The sequence below is a fragment of the Chionomys nivalis genome, chromosome 2 (assembly GCF_950005125.1).
Source record: "Chionomys nivalis chromosome 2, mChiNiv1.1, whole genome shotgun sequence".
Lineage (NCBI taxonomy): Eukaryota > Metazoa > Chordata > Mammalia > Rodentia > Cricetidae > Chionomys > Chionomys nivalis.
Genome location: NC_080087.1, coordinates 128,087,808 through 128,106,027, shown reverse-complemented (window position 1 = coordinate 128,106,027; position 18,220 = coordinate 128,087,808). Strand labels below are relative to the sequence as shown.

At 35.8% G+C, this 18,220-nt stretch overlaps 1 protein-coding gene across 1 annotated transcript in view; it reads right to left on the bottom strand.

Moving 5' to 3' along the window:
• Erbb4 (erb-b2 receptor tyrosine kinase 4) overlaps positions 1-18,220 on the bottom strand; it is a 1,078,513-nt gene that overhangs the window by 234,315 nt on the left and 825,978 nt on the right. Inside the window, exons 17-18 of the mRNA XM_057755450.1 lie at positions 5,904-6,036; positions 1,148-1,270 (exon numbers count right to left, since the gene is read on the bottom strand). Of these exons, the coding sequence (XP_057611433.1) occupies positions 1,148-1,270; positions 5,904-6,036 (256 nt within the window). The remainder of the gene's footprint in view (positions 1-1,147; positions 1,271-5,903; positions 6,037-18,220) is intronic.

Here is an 18,220-nt window from a genome sequence, read left to right as displayed (position 1 = left end):
CTAAATAGAGAAAACACTGAGTATTTTGAAATATAAAATTCTTAAACCTATCTACCTTAATCACTTGTTTGTAAAAATAAGGAATCACTTAGCAATATACAGTAAGCTGCAAAAGTAAATTTTGTTAATTGTACCAATGGCTGCTACAAAATGGCCTCACAATTAGCGCAGGAGAGTTTCTTTATCTCGCTATTTATCATTAAAATAAATTTCACCACATAATATTGGGCAGGCCTCATGATTGTACTTATAATTTAGCTAAATAAGTAAATATATAGATACCACCAGTTTAATTTTTTTTTTCCAGAAAAATTTGTCTTCGAAAATGAATGATATTATCCTTTTGTCTTATCGGATCTGAACTACTCATATCCTTATTTTTCACAAAATGGAAAGGACATTAAAACTACCAACATACTTACTAAATCATATATGTAATCAGTCAGGCAAAAAGTTGTTATAATCTTATTCTACAAATGTATTAGCACATTCATACAGATTTTGAATGATCACTTAGTAAGGGTCCCGGCAGAGACTAGGATTAAAGAGCAGAAAGGACAGCAAAGGATTGTGGGAATTGCCCGGCAAGTTCTGGAAGCCCCAGAAGCAATGACTAGGGGAAAGGAAAGCAGTTGTGGTTGAGTGTTTGGGAAACAAGTGGAAATTTGCAAAAGAGAAGGCAATATTGAAAGGGGCTCAAAGGGCCCTGAATGCGCTCCACTTGGGTGAGTACCTACAGTTCTCCCCTTCTCTGAACACCACACTTCTCCAGACTTGTTCAGAAAAATTAAAGAACTCGTCTGTCCAGCAATGTCTCAATATTACATTATTCCTCCCTTTGAATAGTAAAAGGAAATTAGGCCGGGTGGTGGTGGCGGCGCACGCCTTTAATCCCAGCACTCGGGAGGCAGAGGCAGGCGGATCTCTGTGAGTTCGAGGCCAGCCTGGTCTACAAGAGCTAGTTCCAGGACAGGAACCAAAAGCTACGGAGAAACCCTGTCTCGAAAATCAAAATAAATAAATAAATAAATAAAATAAATAAATAAAAGGAAATTATGTTGGCTAAAACAATTACCTTGGCTATTACTTTTTAAAAGCTTGAAACAGAACTTAAATAACTGGAGGCGTGTACTGTGTTTTCGCTTACCTTATAAACAGTTCCAAAAGCTCCTGAGCCAAGGACTTTTATTCTCTTTAGTTCTGTTTCCTTCAAAATGCGCAGTTGAGCTTGATTGGGTGCGGTGCCACTGGGGGTTAAGGGCTCTACCAACTGCAAAGCAAAGGTGTGGGATTATGGACCTTTCATACACACTCACTTCTGCTTCTTTTCTAACATGTTTAATGAAAGTGCTACGCTAGGATATATTTCTCTGGCAAACACTACTTTCCAGTATCAGCCACAGTCCTATACTCTCTATGCACCTGAATTTGGGTGAATTCACGTTTTGCATATATTCTACCAGAGGCACACTGATTAAAAATACAGAGATGAAACAAAAGAAAACAAAAGTACAACAAAACCAGAAATTGTCCAGTATTAGCACTTACAATAATTGCAAAGCTATCATGATCATATCAGAGGGGATACTAGTTAGCACAATGCTGATTCTTTGGGCAATCAACACATCAAATACATAAGATTCTTGTCACATCTCAATCCTTGTCTGAGTAGGCCTGAAATTCTGAATTTTCTGTGGACCATAAGGTGGTATGTATTTATGATGATGAGTTGTGAAGTCATTTTACATAGCAAGATGAGTACAGTTGGTTCTAAACTGTAAGTTACGTTTTGCGACACAAGGTATTCAATAACAAGTGGGGAGGAAGGTTTCCTAATTCTGGCTTTTAAAAGAGCTATATATTATATTAGACTTGGTCATGGCAATAGAGTGACATTAAGAGACCATTTGCCAAGTGAGGAGTTGGGAGTCAGCATCAGAAGGAGAGAAGGATACAGGTATAAAATACATCAGATGTGAGTTAAATATGAAGGGTGAGATGAGAGTAGGAAACCGCAGATCAGAAAGAGGGTTGAATGTTACTTAAATGTACAACTAGGCTGAAGTTTATTGATGTGGTAGTTAGGATGCCATTCAGCTGAAGCGTTTGACTGCATGGAGAAAGGAGATGTGAATTGGACTAGGCAAGAGTGTCTAAAGGTCTCACACCCTAACCACAGTTGCCCATTCTGAAACCTCAGCTACCTTTGTCTAACTATATTTGGAAAGTAATAATTAGAAATTTTCAAAAAAAATTCATAAGTTTAGAATATTTTTGTTAAAGTAACTAATTTATTTGATCAATAGGAACTGTAATTAAATTATTTTATCAGTCAAACTCTATCAAAGTTATGTATGTATAGGAGCAAGCATCATACATATAAACTTTAGTCATTATCTATAGTATCAAACATCTGTTGATTTTAGAATACACCACTCTTGGATCAAGAAGTCTGCTGTGCTTAGTGGATTCTAGCCATAAACAAAGAACATTGAGCCTGGCCGGGCGGTGGTGGCGCACACCTTTAATCCCAGCACTTGGGAGGCAGAGGCAGGCGGATCTCTATGAGTTTGAGACCAGCCTGGTCTACAAGAGCTAGTTCCAGGACAGGCTCCAAAACCACAGAGAAACCCTGTCTCGAAAAACAAACAAACAAACAAACAAACAACAACAAAAAAAAAGAACATTGAGCCTGTAGTTCATGATTCTAGAGAAGCTAAGTAATAAGGTGAACCCAAAGAAAAACATATATAGATCCTAACGGAAATTGGAAGCAGTCAAGATCGCCAGGCAAAAGTTGGGAGCATGAGGGCATGGGGGTAGAGGGAAGGGGAGAGGGGGAAAAAGAGGGGAGAAGGAGAGGGTGGGGAAAGCTTGGGGGAACGGGATGGTTGAGATGGAGGAAGGATGGATATGGGAGCAGGGAAGGAGATATCTTAATTGAGGGAGCCATTTTGGAGTTGGCAAAAGGCTTGTCTCTGGAGGGGTTCCCAGGTATCCACAGGGATGACCCCAGATAGGACCCTGGGCAGTGGAGGAGAGGGTGCCTGAACTGGTCTTGTCCCATAGTTAGACTGATGAGTATCTTGAATATCACCATAGAAACTTCATCCAGCAACAAATGGAGACAGAGACCCACATGGGAGCACTGGACTGAGCTCCCAAGGTCCAGTTGAAGAGCGGAAAGAGGGAGAATATTAACAAGGAAGTCAGGACCACGAGGGGTTGGTTCACCCACCGAGAGAGTGTGCCTGAGCTAATGGGAGTTCACCAACTCCAACTGGACTGGGACTGAATGAGTATGAGATCAAACTGGACCCTCTGAATGTGGTTGACAATTGGGACGGACTAAGGGGCCAAAGGATAATGGCACTGGGATTTGTCTCTACTGCTTGTACTGGCTTTTGGGATCCTATTCTCTTTGGATGCTCACCTTCCTAGGCCTGGATGGGGGGGGGGCTTGGACTTCCTGCAGGTCAGGGTATTTTGCCCTCTTTTAGGACTGAAGGGGGGTGTGGGGGAGTGGGAAGGAAGTGGTAAGAAGGGAGGAAGTGGGAATTTTGATTGGTATTATTTATAAAGTAATAAAAAAAGAGGAATAAAAAAAACTGACAGCAGTCAAACTGGAAAAAAAAAAGTCTGCTGTGTGTACTTCGGAGGCTCGGGGAACACAAAGCCTACATCTTTGGATAGCACTTCATGTTAAAATTCATGTTCAAATACGAGAAATAGCAAGCAAGGTTTTAAAAATACAGTTCTTTTTAGTTTAAAAGGAACTAAATTTTAAACAACAAACAAATAGCCTATTTTATTCTCTGCATTAAGATATAATTAAAGGCTTCTACTACTCAAATTGTCTAAACCCCTCATGGTACTTCAAAATGTCTGTTTACAAGCTACTTGTGCTGTGGCCCTGCTGTCTGACTTATCACCATGTTCCTTTGAACATCATGGCCTACTGAACCAGTGGAGCAAACCTAAGTTCAGCGAGTAAAGAGCGAGCAAGGATGTTAGGAAAAGCATCATACAAGTTATTAAAATTAGTCTGTTTCCCGATAGTTTGACAACTAATCTACTTTTTTTTTCATTTTCACAATTTAAATTATAAAAATATAAATTCATTTTTTAAGAATTTTCTTGAAGTCAAGTAAGGGTATCTCAGAAAGAATCATTGAATTTTACATTTAAAAAATCCTCTCTCCAAGAATTCCCTCCATTCCCTATCCATCCCCTCCATCCCCTATCAGGAGCTGATTGGCATATTGTTTTAGATGCTATGTATCATTTTTAATGTGTGTGTGTGTGTGTGTGTGTGTGTGAGAGAGAGAGAGAGAGAGAGAGGGGTGGGGGAGGGAGAGGGAGAGAGAGAGAGAATGTGTATGTTCACGTGGGTGGTAGTCCAGAGAACAACCTAACATACTTCAGTCACTCTCCATCTTTTTGGTGGATACTCTTTACAGATTTCGAATGTCAAGTACAAGAAGCTGTCTCACCAGTGAGACCAAGGGATCCATCTGTACCCGTCCTGGGATTATAAGTACATACCACCATCTCCATGGCTAGTTCTTATGAGTTCCATGGATCGAATTCAAGCCCTCATGCTTACAAGGCAAGTGCTTTACGGAAAGATCTATCTCGCCAGCCCTATGATGAGTAACTTCAAAGAATCTATAAACAATTTAATATAGAAATCATTTTAAGGCAGGCGGTGGTGCCTTTAATCCCAGTGTTTGGGAGGAAGAGGCAGCAGATCTGCGAGTTCCAGTCTAACTTGGTCTAAAGAGTGATTTCCAGGACAGACTTCAAAACTACAGAGAAACCCTATCTTGAAAAAAAAAAAAAAAAGAAAAGAAAGAAATCAATTTAAAATTAGAACACATGCGGAATTGGTGAGGAGGTTTCAGCACTTTGGACAATGATACCGAAGTTTGTATATGGAATATATGTTGTTAAATAACCTTGGCATGTGTCATGCAAAGGTTTTCTGTTTGGAAACTTCTGAAGGAAAAAGTATTAAGACATAACCCATTTCCAGTCTGTCCCATTTATGAAGAATAGAGTATCTCTATTCCTGATCGTCTTAAGAGTGCAAGAACAGCCAGATGGGCATTTTGACAACCAGGTAGAAAATACAGTCTGAATGACACACAGACTTCCTCTGAATTGTTCAGGATCCAGATGGGAGTATCCAGAGAATGAGGTAGGATGGCACTTAAAGCCCTGCTTGTGTGAAATCTCCTGTATTGGTTCTTTTCTTGTCTCCTGTACACTGCAAACTATCAGCTGCATGCAAAAGAACTTGCTGTGGGATGGGGGACATAATCAAAATGGTGATAATTAATGGATAAATTATGTAACCTCAACATGTAATACACAAGATTAAGTGTGTCTCTTCAACTGCGTCAAAAGTTTCCTGTTATTTCAGTTTGAAAGCTCAGACTTTCACTGCAGGTGTAGTTAATAATTGGCTGGCAATTTAATGATCCTAATTAAAATGTATATAGCTTGTACTGTCAATCAGGGAATTTCTATTGATTTCTAACATATGTCTAGTTCGATCACTGAGATGTTCTCTCCTTGGGCACATGCTGGGTATGCTGCTACTGGACTATCTTTTACCCAGAGATGCTGATGGGTGTCTCCATAACCCAAAATAGTTCTTTTTTTTTATTATTTCAACAGAATAATTTCACTGGACCCGTACATTCTGTTCTCATTGAGCTCTGACCCCACTATCTTAACTACTTTTATAATTTAGTCTGTCTTCACCAACTTTGTACAAATATATAACGTACAACCTCATCCTAAACTAAGCCATCTTTTCAATGGTTTTAGAAAACAGAATAAGGTCTGTAAAATTTAAAGAAAATTCCCTAGGTAATGACAAATAGTGAAATTGCTACCTCTGTCTCCAGAAATCTCCTCAAAGCTCGTTTCTTTTTGATGCTTTTTCTTCTGACGTAAACTGCAAATGTCAGAGCCATGATGACCAGGATGAAGAGCCCGCCAATGACTCCGGCTGCTATCAGTGGAGTTCTGCCAACCAGAAAAAAAAAAGTGTGAAGAGAGAAAGACAGAGGGGAAGAGCAACTGCATGAGGCATGTTCCACACCTCATGAATCTAGTCTTTGTGGAAAAAAGCAAATAAAAAGCCACCAGGGCTGTAATAATGCCCCTAACATTGTAAGCTGCAAGTTTGTTTTGCTTTGATTTTAAATAGTAAACCATGCACAAACAATTAATTTTCGGAGAATAACAACTGTAGCATGCCACTTGGTGAAAACAAATTGGATTACTGAATAAGGAATGAGGAACACACACTAAGACAATGGAGTGGGAATATTTAAAATTCCTTTTATTAATTTTCATAAGTAAATGAGAAGTTTATTTTAATGACCTGCTGAAGAGTATAATTGTACTTCAAGCAGACGACCTTGACAGTGGCACTATTGACCTTTGGACTGTTTATAAATCTGTTGTAGAGGCTACTTCATTTTCAATATTTAGTACCATGCCTGATCTCTCTCTCTAGATGGCAGTAGCATCTCCAGTCTTCAGCCACAGCAATATGCCCGGATGTTGCCAAAGACCTAGCGACATTACCTCTGTTTGAGTACCTCTTCTTTAAGGTGAAAATGTGTATTCTAGAGAGATACAATCCACCACATCTTTGGAATACAAGGGTATCACTAATGAGTTGTTTATTACCAAAATTGCTTTGAAAATTGACTGGTAGGAGAAAACACTAGGTTGTAAGCTGGGGTGATGGTGACAAGGATATATTTATTATAATTTGAAGTATGTCTAAATGCCACATGCTCACAAATTTTCTGTAAAATGAATCTTTCATTAAGATATATAAATGATGTCAAGAAGTAATTAGAAAGCTTTTCAGTCTTCAAGGATCCTTCCAGTGTATTTTAGCAAAGACAGAACTTTAAAGTTGATTGCTTCTTACTCTTTTCTAAAATTATTTTTTCCTTCTTGGAAAAATACATTTCTTATTTAAAGCATTATCTATGAACTTTAGGCAGTACATTCATTTTATATGGCGTAGCAAATAACCCAGACTGAAACATGATATTGCCTAGCAAATATTTGACTATGAAGCCCCTATAGATGACAAAGAATGATTTCCTTCATGTTCATGCCTTCTACAATAAACCATTTTATATTACATATCTCTACCTTCACAAGAACCTATTCTATATCTCTACATTCCCTAAAAGAATTTCTTATACTTTTAAAATAAACTTTTGCTCAAAGATATACAGGAAATAATGATAGTGGATAATCATAAATTAGTCCTTGAAATTCTAAAGTACTTGTGAGGAAAAGTTGTGTAACTACTTCCACAAATGAAATCATATGTTTTGAAGACTATGACTGTTGTACTGTGATACGAACCTGAAGAAAATCTTAAAAAGTCATCCATCCTAAAAGTTTCTTCCTGACATCGAAAACCATATTGAAATGTAGCTATAATTCAACTCTATTTTCTTAAATAGGATCTCTTAAAGATATAAAAGTCGCAACTGAGAAAATTAAATTGTAGCAGAGACACAAACCTATCATTGCAATGTGTTTTTGTGTGTTTAGTGATATATTTTTTACATGTCAGTTAAATATATATTGTAGGAAATACTATGGAATTTCAAACCAAAGCATATTTTTTCTACTAACTACTTCACACATTGGTGAATACCCACGCATTATAAAAGACTTCTAATTTGACATTATATATTTAAAAAATGTAAGAATCATGTTTTGTTGGTTGCCTGTATTTTAGGGACATTTATGGCTTGTATAGAACAAAAACGGTCCTCTTTTTTTCTCATCTTATTTCAGTAGTGAGGAACTGTTGAACCCTGCTGGTCCAAGTGAAACATTGAAACTCAGTGGGATGGATCTGCTGTTTTTCTACATAATATTTACTTTTGATATTTTCACCCAACAGTTACTTTCCTTGATGTGTGTCTCTTCACTGTTTTCTTCTCTCACCAGCTGGCAAGAATGACAGAAAACAAAAAACCTGGGAAATGAAGAACTTCTATTTCTACGTTAAAATCCACATGGAAATATGAGGCTGGACATTACGCAGGGGCTGTCTCCTGAGAAAACTATCGAACATTAGAGACAATTCTATTTACACCAGTCTCAGCACTGCCAATCGTGATGACCCCCAGTGATTTGTGCATGAGCAACAGGGGCATTAGTTTAACCAAGAGTTATGATTTAATAATATTGGTTTTGTTTTTAATACAAGATCTCACTATGGAGCCTAGGAACTGGTTCGGAACTTATGATTCCCTTGCCTTAGCTTCCTGAGTGCTAAGATTACAGCTGTGCACTGCCATCCATTACTAATCTTCACTCTTTATGAGGTCCCTTCAAAACAGGATTGAACTAGCTGAATCACATATTTAATTCCTGTATATTTCTCCCAGATCTATTGCTTTGCAAACCAAGCTAACTCAGAGATTTCTTCCTGTGTGTTTGATGAATCTCTACGTAGCTCACGTAAGACTATTAAGATCAAAGGGGTCAAACAGGTGGAGAGTGGCAATTATTCTACAATTCCTTATCCATAGCAGGGGTTTTGATTTTTGGCTTGGTTTTCAGTGCCCATTAAAAACTGACTGGCATTCTTAAGTGTATAAAAGAGTAATGGAGTTGTGGAGTTCAAACTCAGAGTAAAAGGAAACAACCAACTGATAGCTTCACTTATACTGTGACTTGGAAACCACACAATAAAGTCCGTGTTCACCCTACTACTTATGAAACTATGATGAGAATTCTGAACCACAGACAAATTTCATTAATTTACTTAAATGCCCATATTTTTATTTTAATAAATTTATGTAGAAGTACAAAAATAATGAAGAGTATTATTGTTTCAAATGCAACTAACTTATAGAAGACAGTGTGTCCCCAAAATAACCTACTCATATTAAAATATACATTATTGTCTAGTAATTTGTGAATCTCAGCATTACTTTTTTCCTTCTTTTTTATGTATTAGATTTTTTTTTATAAAAAATTACCAATCCAAGTTCTCACTCCCTCCCCTCCTCCCATTCCCTCCACATACCCTTCTACCCCACCCCAACTAATCCTCAGAGAGGGTAAGGCACATTGCCTTGTGGAAGGTCCAAGGCCCTCCCTACTATATCTAGGCTGAGCAAGGTATACATTCCAAGAGAATAGGATCCCCAAAAACCAGTTTATGCAGTAGGGATAAATCCTGTGGCCCCTCGGTATTCCCCAGCCGTCCTACTGTCAACCACATTCAGAGGGACTAGTTTGGTCCTATGTTTGTTTCTTCCCAGTATGGCTGGAGTTAGTGAGCTCCCATTAGCACAGGTAAACTGTTTCAGTGGGTGAACCCATCATGGTCTTGACCCCCTTGCTCATATTCTTATTCCTTCCACTCTTCAACTGGGCTTTGGGAGCTCAGTCCAGTGCCTGATGTGGGTCTGTGCCTTTGCCTCCATCAGTTGCTGGATGAAGACTCTATGGTGATATTTAAGATTTTCATTAATCTGACTATAGGTCAAGTCAAAATTGGGCCCCCTCTCCTCTATTTCCCAGGGTCCTAGGTGAGGTCATCCTTTTGGATTCCTAGGAATTTCTCTAGAACTAGTTTTCTGCTAACCCTATAATGGACCCCTTAATCAAGATATCTCTCTTTTTGTTTGCATCTCTGTTCTTCCTCCATCTAGGCCATCCCATTCTCTCTTGTTCTCCTTTACCCTTCCCTTCTCCCCTCTTCTTCTACTCCTACCCTCTTATTGTATAAGATGTAAAAAAATATATTAAACTCTCTCCACTTGATCATATTTTTCACTTTATCTTTTTCTTTAAAGGCATTAAATCATAAAATATATAGTTAAGTCAGTATAACTTATAACCAAAACTCAATTATTTATATTTTGTTAAACCCCTTCTATTTGATATCAATAAATGACTATCCTTCAAAAATGAAAAGTGGTTGTGTTTTGTTTTTTAATTGGCAAAACTACGAGAGCCAACCATGAGATATTTTTAAAAATAAAATAAGCTTACCACAAAACAAAAACCTAATAAAATTTATAAAATGGGTATATTTTTCTTCATTTTTGAATAAACCATACTCTGAGTTAGTATAAAACAAATAACCCACAGTCCAAATAATATTCACAGATTCTGTAGCTTGCAATTGGTGGCAGGGAGTTTCATGTTTAGAAGCCTAACTAAATAATTTAGAAGTTAAACTAATTAATTGGAAAGCAAGTCTTCAGGAAGTGTTTTATCAGACTGGCACTTCTTTGCTGTTTATTTATAGGCATTAAAGATTAAAAGAGAAAAGATGGGGCCTGGTACATGTTTAAGGAGATAAAACCACAGGATAGCCTGATAAACTCCACAAGGTGTAGTTCTTATATAAGAACACTTTGTTTCAGACTTTCAAAGTCTCAAATATAACACCACAGTGTAACTACTGCATAGTGTTAAGATTTTCATTTCTGAGGGATTTTTTCTTATCATAATTGTGGCAGAAAGATGTTTAAATTTGAACCAATCCAAGTTCCAGTTAGGTTATCTCCAACTAGATGTGTTTAATCTTCTTACAGAACAACTTATATTAAGTACAGAAGCATAGGCCATAGCTAATAAAATATGCAGTTGGGAACCACCTGGTCTATTAATACAGGCATAAGATCTGATGAATGTTGTGCATTTAATGTCAGCATATAAAGTCAAATATATTTGAGATAAAATGAATATCCTTTCCCATTGTAATGAGCAGCTTCAAGTTACACAGATCAAAGTATACATGCACACATCTTCAACTTTCCAAAGTACCTCTCTGCACACATCACATCATACCTAAAAATATACATGTGTGTAGATATATGCTGTCATATATATATATACATACATACATACATATATATGTATATATATATATATATAATGTGATCATACAGAAATAAATTTAAGGCCAGAATATCAGTATTATTTCTACTAGTATTTTTAGATTTTAGTTTTAGTTTTAGCTACATGTATGTGTGTGCTTGTGTGTGTGTCTGTGTGTGTGTGTGTATGTATCTGTGGAATATAAATATGATTTCAGTGTCCATAGAGGTCAAAAAAAGTGTGCCAAATGCCCCAGAATTGGATTGACAGATGGTTCTGTGTTGCTTAATATGCTTTTGGTAGATCAAACTCAGGTCCACTGGAGGAGCATCGTGGACTCTTAACCACTCAGACATCCCTGCAACCACTGTAGCAGTTTGTAACCATTACTATTATTAATAAATGAATATGATTTATATTCATTTATTAAATTATAATATAATAATACATTATATTATTCAGAAATTTAATCAACTAGAATATAGTCTCTTTTTGTGTCCTTTATGAGATCTTTATAATAATTATAATAATATAGACAATGACATGAAAAAGTTTGCAACATGTATCTTCAAAGGTATAGTTTGTTTCCAAAGTTGATCTTGCTATAAGTAAATGCTTTTGATAAATTAAAAAACCTGCTTGTTGGCTTTATTAAAACAAAATTCTAAGAAAGTATTTGGAATTGCCTACTGAATCAGAGTATAACTTTGGAAATAAGAGAAGTTTCAACAGTTTTTTTTATTTAAGTAAGCTATTTAAATATAGTAAAATCTCTATTCAAATAAGAGGAACGCTAGATTTAACATCTAGTAGATTATCCTGTGTTTTGTAAGGCACACAGTTCATTTACAATTGTTCAATCATAAACAATCAAATGAATTGAGACTGCAAAAGACTGTCTTCCTGGTAGGGAAATGATTTTCTTCTCTGGAATAAGTCAAATGTTAATTTGGTCTTAAGTAAAACTTCTAAATTAAAACAATTTTGATAGTTCATAGATTTTTCATTTTAAATCCCAAGCTGTAAATTTTATGGAATACTATTTTAACTAGGCAAATATGTGCTATATTTGTTAATGCTGTGGAATATTACTTTAGCTATGTGGAGGTGTGTTACATCTGTTTCTGCTGCCTTTGATAACGATGTAAAGATGTGTTGCATTTGTTTGACCTTGCCTGCCTAAGGCACCTGATAAGTCTAATAAAGTGTTGAATAGCCAATAGCTATGCAAGCAAGTGATAGGCAGGGTAGATGGGTGGAGAGAAGAAGTAGGAGGAGAAATCTAGGTTCAAGAGAAGAAGGAGAAGATAGTGAAAGAAAGGAAAGGGAAATGCCTGGGGTCAGAAGTCAGGCAGATGTCAGTCAGACAGACAGAAGAAGGTAAGTAGGGCATACAGAAAGAAAGAAAGGTAATAAGCCCCGAAGTAAAATGTAGATGAAGAGAAGCAAGGTAAAGCAGAAGGTAAGTTATAAAGGCTAGCAAGAAATGAGCCTAAACTAAGGTTGTGCATTCATAACTAATAAGAAGTCTCTGTGTCAGGATTTGAGAGCCTTGTACATGTAAATTTTCTAATTAAAAGTTTCTCTTTAAATACATTGCATGGTTATCCAACTGTACGATGCAGATGCTACTATCCCCATTTGAAATATAGGAACTATACTCAGAAAAGGGAATTACAAAAAGATGAAGGATACATATTGCTGCATTCTTCTACACATTTTAGTCTTTCCAGCCCAATCATTTTTCATTTTACTCTCTTCCTTAATATTATAACATAATTGTTTTTTGGAACATAGAATGACATTATTCAGTTTTTGGCTCAATACATATATTTTATATTAAAGAAAACAAAATGCACAATATTTATTTAGTGACTCTAATAGAAAAATTGATTTTATATTTAGTAATAACATAACATTTTAAATCTTTCCAAACTATTATTATCTATGTTACTACATAGTCTGATTTCATTAAATTCTTTATGTTCTCAGATATAAAATTTGTACATAACATTATTTTTTGCATCTTCATTTTAATTTCTGTCAGGATTGATTATTTTATTTAACTTAAGAAAAATACTTTCTTTTTTTTTTTTTTTTCTTTGGTTTTCGAGACAGGGTTTCTCTGTGGTTTTGGAGCCTGTCCTGGTACTAGCTCTTGTAGACCAGGCTGGTCTCGAACTCACAGAGATCCGCCTGCCTCTGCCTCCCGAGTGCTGGGATTAAAGGCGTGCGCCACCACCGCCCGGCGAAAAATACTTTCTATAAGAAAGATAAGCACATTTAGTGTGATTGTTAGTTCCAGATATCAAATTAATTGGATTATGAAACACCTCATTATTAGTGAGATACATCATTATGATGTCTATAAGGTGTTTCCAGAAAAGATTAATGAAGGAGGAAGATCTCCCTTAAATATGGGCTACATTGTCTTGTGGCAGGTTTCCTAGAATGAAAGAAAAAGGAACCTAGAAGAACACTGGTATCGTCTTAGTCTATCTAATAGTGAGACATTCTCTTTACAATGTCCTTCCCCCATGTGAACAATACTTCAAACTATGAACTTAAATAAATCCTTCCTTGCTTAAAATCCCTTTTGAGGTGACAGGTTATAGCAAAATGAGGAAAGTGGGTGACAGGACATGGTGCCTGTTGTATCTCCACTTTGTTCAATCTTGACTACAGTGGTTCATATTTGAAACAAGAGACCTTGAAACACTAAAAAAGAAACATTGATATCCCTTAGAGATACTTTAAGGGTTACTGCCTAGGGCAAGGAGAGCTACAGTAAGACTATTTTTTTTCTCTTTCTCAAATTATGCTTATTCTGACCTAGAATTCCACCTGCTCTATAAAAATGACACATTTTTCTTTCTGAACAAATGAAAACGATCTGGGTCAGACTACACAAGGCTGACTTCAGTTGACAGTGGCAGTTTGTATTTGATATGATGTAGGTTTCACAGCATGTCTCTGTCTTTTGATTACTGGTCAAGATTTGTTGACTACATTTAAAATATGAAGTAGTACTTCAGCAAAAGCAGAATCTCCCCTTTACTATTCAGGCTTGAATGTTTCTTGACTTGTCTTTACAATGTTGATGGAATTTTCCTTTTCAATATGTATATATCATATTTCATTCAGTAACTGTGTCACAAAATGTTTTAGCAACAACTTTGCTATTGAGTCTATACTCAATATGGTATGTACTATACCCTATTCTTACATTTCTGAGACTCAGTTTCTGCAAAAAATTTCTAATAGCTTCATGATAGTTACTTCTTATTTCTTATAGGCAATATTTAATATCTATGTGGGTATGTTTTTCTTTCTCAAACTGTTTGAGAAAAAAATATAAATTTCCATGTTTAGTTTTGAAACAAACATCCTCATTTTTAGGGACCATACCACGGGATTATATGGCAAATCTATATGTTCTTTATTTAAAAATATCTACAACATTGAAAGGTAACTAGACAAGAAAGGAGGCTTGGTTAGCAATCAGGTGACTATTTAATGTTTAGACTTACTATATCACAGTTTAAACCTATCAAACATGCTGAATGTCAACACTGAAAGAGTTTCTATCATTTTATATTACATTGCCTAGATTATATCTATATATAAATGTCTACAATTATAAACATTTAATTATAAAACATATAAAGCATTCAGTTATATTGTATCCTATTACCTACTCAGCACATGGGCAAGATAATCTGAAAAAATATGATGAGTAAAATTGTGTCTACAGTCCTTTGCAACCTTAGCCAAATTGCCTGTCAGTATTGCTCATAATGCTAAAGAATTTCTTAGTTCTCCAGCAGAGAAAGGGTAAAAACACAAACATGGCTTTATGAAGGAACGTGAAAAAAAATACATACTTTTGTAGATTTCATTCTTTGTTTTTCTCTTTACCATTTTTTTTTGCTTTTTCTCAACATTGGCATTTCATCTATATTATAATTTGTCATATTGAGAGTAAATTATATATACCTTAAGGTATCGAAGTAATGTAGAATAGAGTATATACTCAATGATGAAGGGAGTCTAAAAGAACCAAAGATGACTGAACTCCCAAGCTTGATTAAGTGCGAGACCGGTATCACCATTCACTGATATGTAGAAATCAGCAATGGTACAGAGTTCTTTTAACCCTATGTGCCTGAGTTTCCAAGTGCTATATAAACCTACTTATCATTTTTTATAAACACCAAGTTTTATGTATAGTTTTATCTATTTGTATTTTTAACTTTTAATTTATTACTTTTTGGATGCATGGTCCACCCCTCAGGCCACAGGTGTCCTAGAATTTGCTATGCAGATCAGGCTATTCAAGAAGTCACAATGATCATTCTGCCTCTGCCTCCCAAATGCTGGGATTATAGGCATGTGCTACCATGGCTGGTTCCTATACATCTTTTTTCAGTTCAAAACCTCAACTTGTGTTAATTTTATTAGTCACTTCCCCTCTTAAAGAGAGTTAGATAATTTCAATCCAAATGTGAATGTTCTGTTGTTCCCCCAAGGACGCCCTTGCAAATTTCGAGACAGTAAGCCCATCCATATTTAGGCGAATTTAGTTTAGTGATAATACTAAACAAGAAAGTAAAATATTGAATAAAATCACTTCAATTTTCATAATAACTTAGTAATTGCTACAGTAACAATATTAGGTGTCTGATGTAAATGGGAAGCATCAATGATTGACTTTCGTTTTATTGCCAGCTCTATGATCCAGCACATTTTACCATCATAGTTACATGAGTGTTTTCAGTGTTACTATATTTTTATATATTTCCAGATCAAATTTGTTTTAGATATTTATAATTCATTACTTAAATTTCTCCTATTTCTTTATTGTTTCTGAATTTCCGAAGGGTAGAGACCATCGTTTTCCTTTTTTATGATGAACAAACCTCTATCCCTCTTAGTAACATCACTTAGGACAGTCGACAGAAATTACAACTAAGTGAATCAAGGGTCTAGTTTACCTCATTCTGTATTTCTGAAAATTCAATTCTTTTGTATGATGGAAATATTTGGAACAGTCTTGGAAATAGGAAACTTTATATATTTTTCGAAACAGCATGACTTGATGTGTTCACTTTACTTCCATCCTGTTTTCTTGGGCCAATTCTGATCATAATTTTAGGCAATGATCCTAAGAACTTTGCTGTGATATAGACTTCAGATACATCTCCACTGTCAAATCAATCAGTCCTTCCTTTAAACAAGTCCTCATCAAATCTGGGAGAATCTTTTTATGTATATGATCACTTCTTTCTCAAAACATCCTTGCGTTCCATTAGATCCCTACTTTAGATGGTCCTCTATTCCTTAGCCATCTTCATACATTTTGAAATATCTTTTCAAATTATTTGCTCCAAGAGTAGAAAGGTACCAGGACTCAATCATTACATGTCTTCTCTTGTCTACTGGCACTCCCTAGATAGGATTTGCTTCCCCTAGAATATAAGCATGCATATTCTTAGCTCAAAAGAAAACATTCTATTTTGTAAGTTTATGATAATAATGCTGAAATTATGTCATAGATAACTTTATATTTCCTTTTAGGATACCTTGAATTTTTTAAATTAAAAGCACCAAACTAGGAACTGGAGAGATGTCTCAGAGGCTCAGCGCACTTGTGAAGGACCAGAAATTTGGTTCCCCACATCAACATTCCACATCAATTCACAGCCACCTGTAATGTCAATCTCAGGGCAATGGATGCCCTGTTCTAGCCTCCACTGCAGCCAGACATGTTTGCGGCACACAGACCTTCACACATGCAAACAGTCATGCACATAAAATAAAAAAATGAATTTAAGTACTAAATTAATGATCATACATTGATAAACTACTGAATTAATTCCTTGATAAATATTTAGTAACTTTTTGTTCAGATTACCCTACAAACACTCATAGATCCTGCAATATTTTGAAAACTTCCTCTGTATTTTTTATTTTAATCAAGTATATAGAGCATATCTCTAATACAAGGATGACAGTAGAGTATTTTAATGGACTGCTTTTCTAAACCGAGACTGATAAATTTTTCAATATTTTCTGATTTCTGATTTACTGGTAATTGAAGTATATTCTTCAAGAAGTTCTCAAATTGTTTACCAGATTATTTTGTTTGCTTTTAACTTATTTCCTAGTCATTTGCTGACCAGAACCTTTCAGGTGAGACAGATAAATTCCTAAGTCACTGCAGTTTTCTGTGAATATATACAACAAATTACCAGGCACCAAAATTAAAGCAAATGTTAGGCATTCTTGGGAAATGAGGAAGGGTTAATGAAGCATTCACTTCTGTCTTGGATGCTGAACTTAGACTGGACTGGCCATCCTTCCTCCAGGAAGATCAAGAAAGCATGAGAGGTCTTTCCCGGCTGTACAGAATGCACAGCTCTGGCTACAGCTAGCTGGGTCTAGATTTCCTTTCACTTGTAGATAAGATCTTAAGTAAAACAGGATCATGTACAGATTTTCAAATTTTCTATTCCTTTATTGCATTGTAAAAATGACACCTGTCATCTTAAGAGGATTGGGCCATTGAAAGCAAAACATGAAACTAAGGTCCTTCTCCATAGAATGCATGCACAATAACCTATGCATTTCTCTGTTTTAATTTTCAGCCTTTCTTAGTCATTGAGCTAGGAATGATCTGTACCTTCCTTTATTTAACATTTATGGAAAGGAGATGAAATGGCAAGAAATCCTTACACGTTTATACCTAATACTAAACAGAACTTAGCAAAGCTGCGTGCAGTTGAAATGTAGAATCCATTAGGTCACTCTCCGCTTCAAATGAGAACATTAAAAAAAGAGTAAAATGTTTTCCTACCTTGCACAATTCAAGAAAATATACTCTGGGCATTCAAGAAAAAGAAAATGAAAAAAAGCAGAGCTATTTGTAAAGTATTCAGCTTGGCAAAAATACGAATATCCAATTATTTCTATTCTGTGGGTCCACAGTAGGTTGGAAGTAACTCAAGGGGGAAATGAGAGGGTTTGGATGTCTCTGTCTCCTCTACTTAGAAACCTCCCACGGAGGACTTGGAGCAAAGTCAAATAAACTCTCTTTCACAAATGCTTTTGGTCATTGTACTTCACTTTAAATATTGTTTTCACTATACAATAGATTACTCTTTATATTTTTAGGGGAGGTTTGTTATGACTGGATTTACAAAACACATCTTAAAGCATTTAATAAGAACGTTGAGGAATATAACCCCCTCTTAAATTTATATAAACATCTACCCACTAATTAGCACACATTTCTAATTAAGGGGAGCTATTTTTTTTTAAA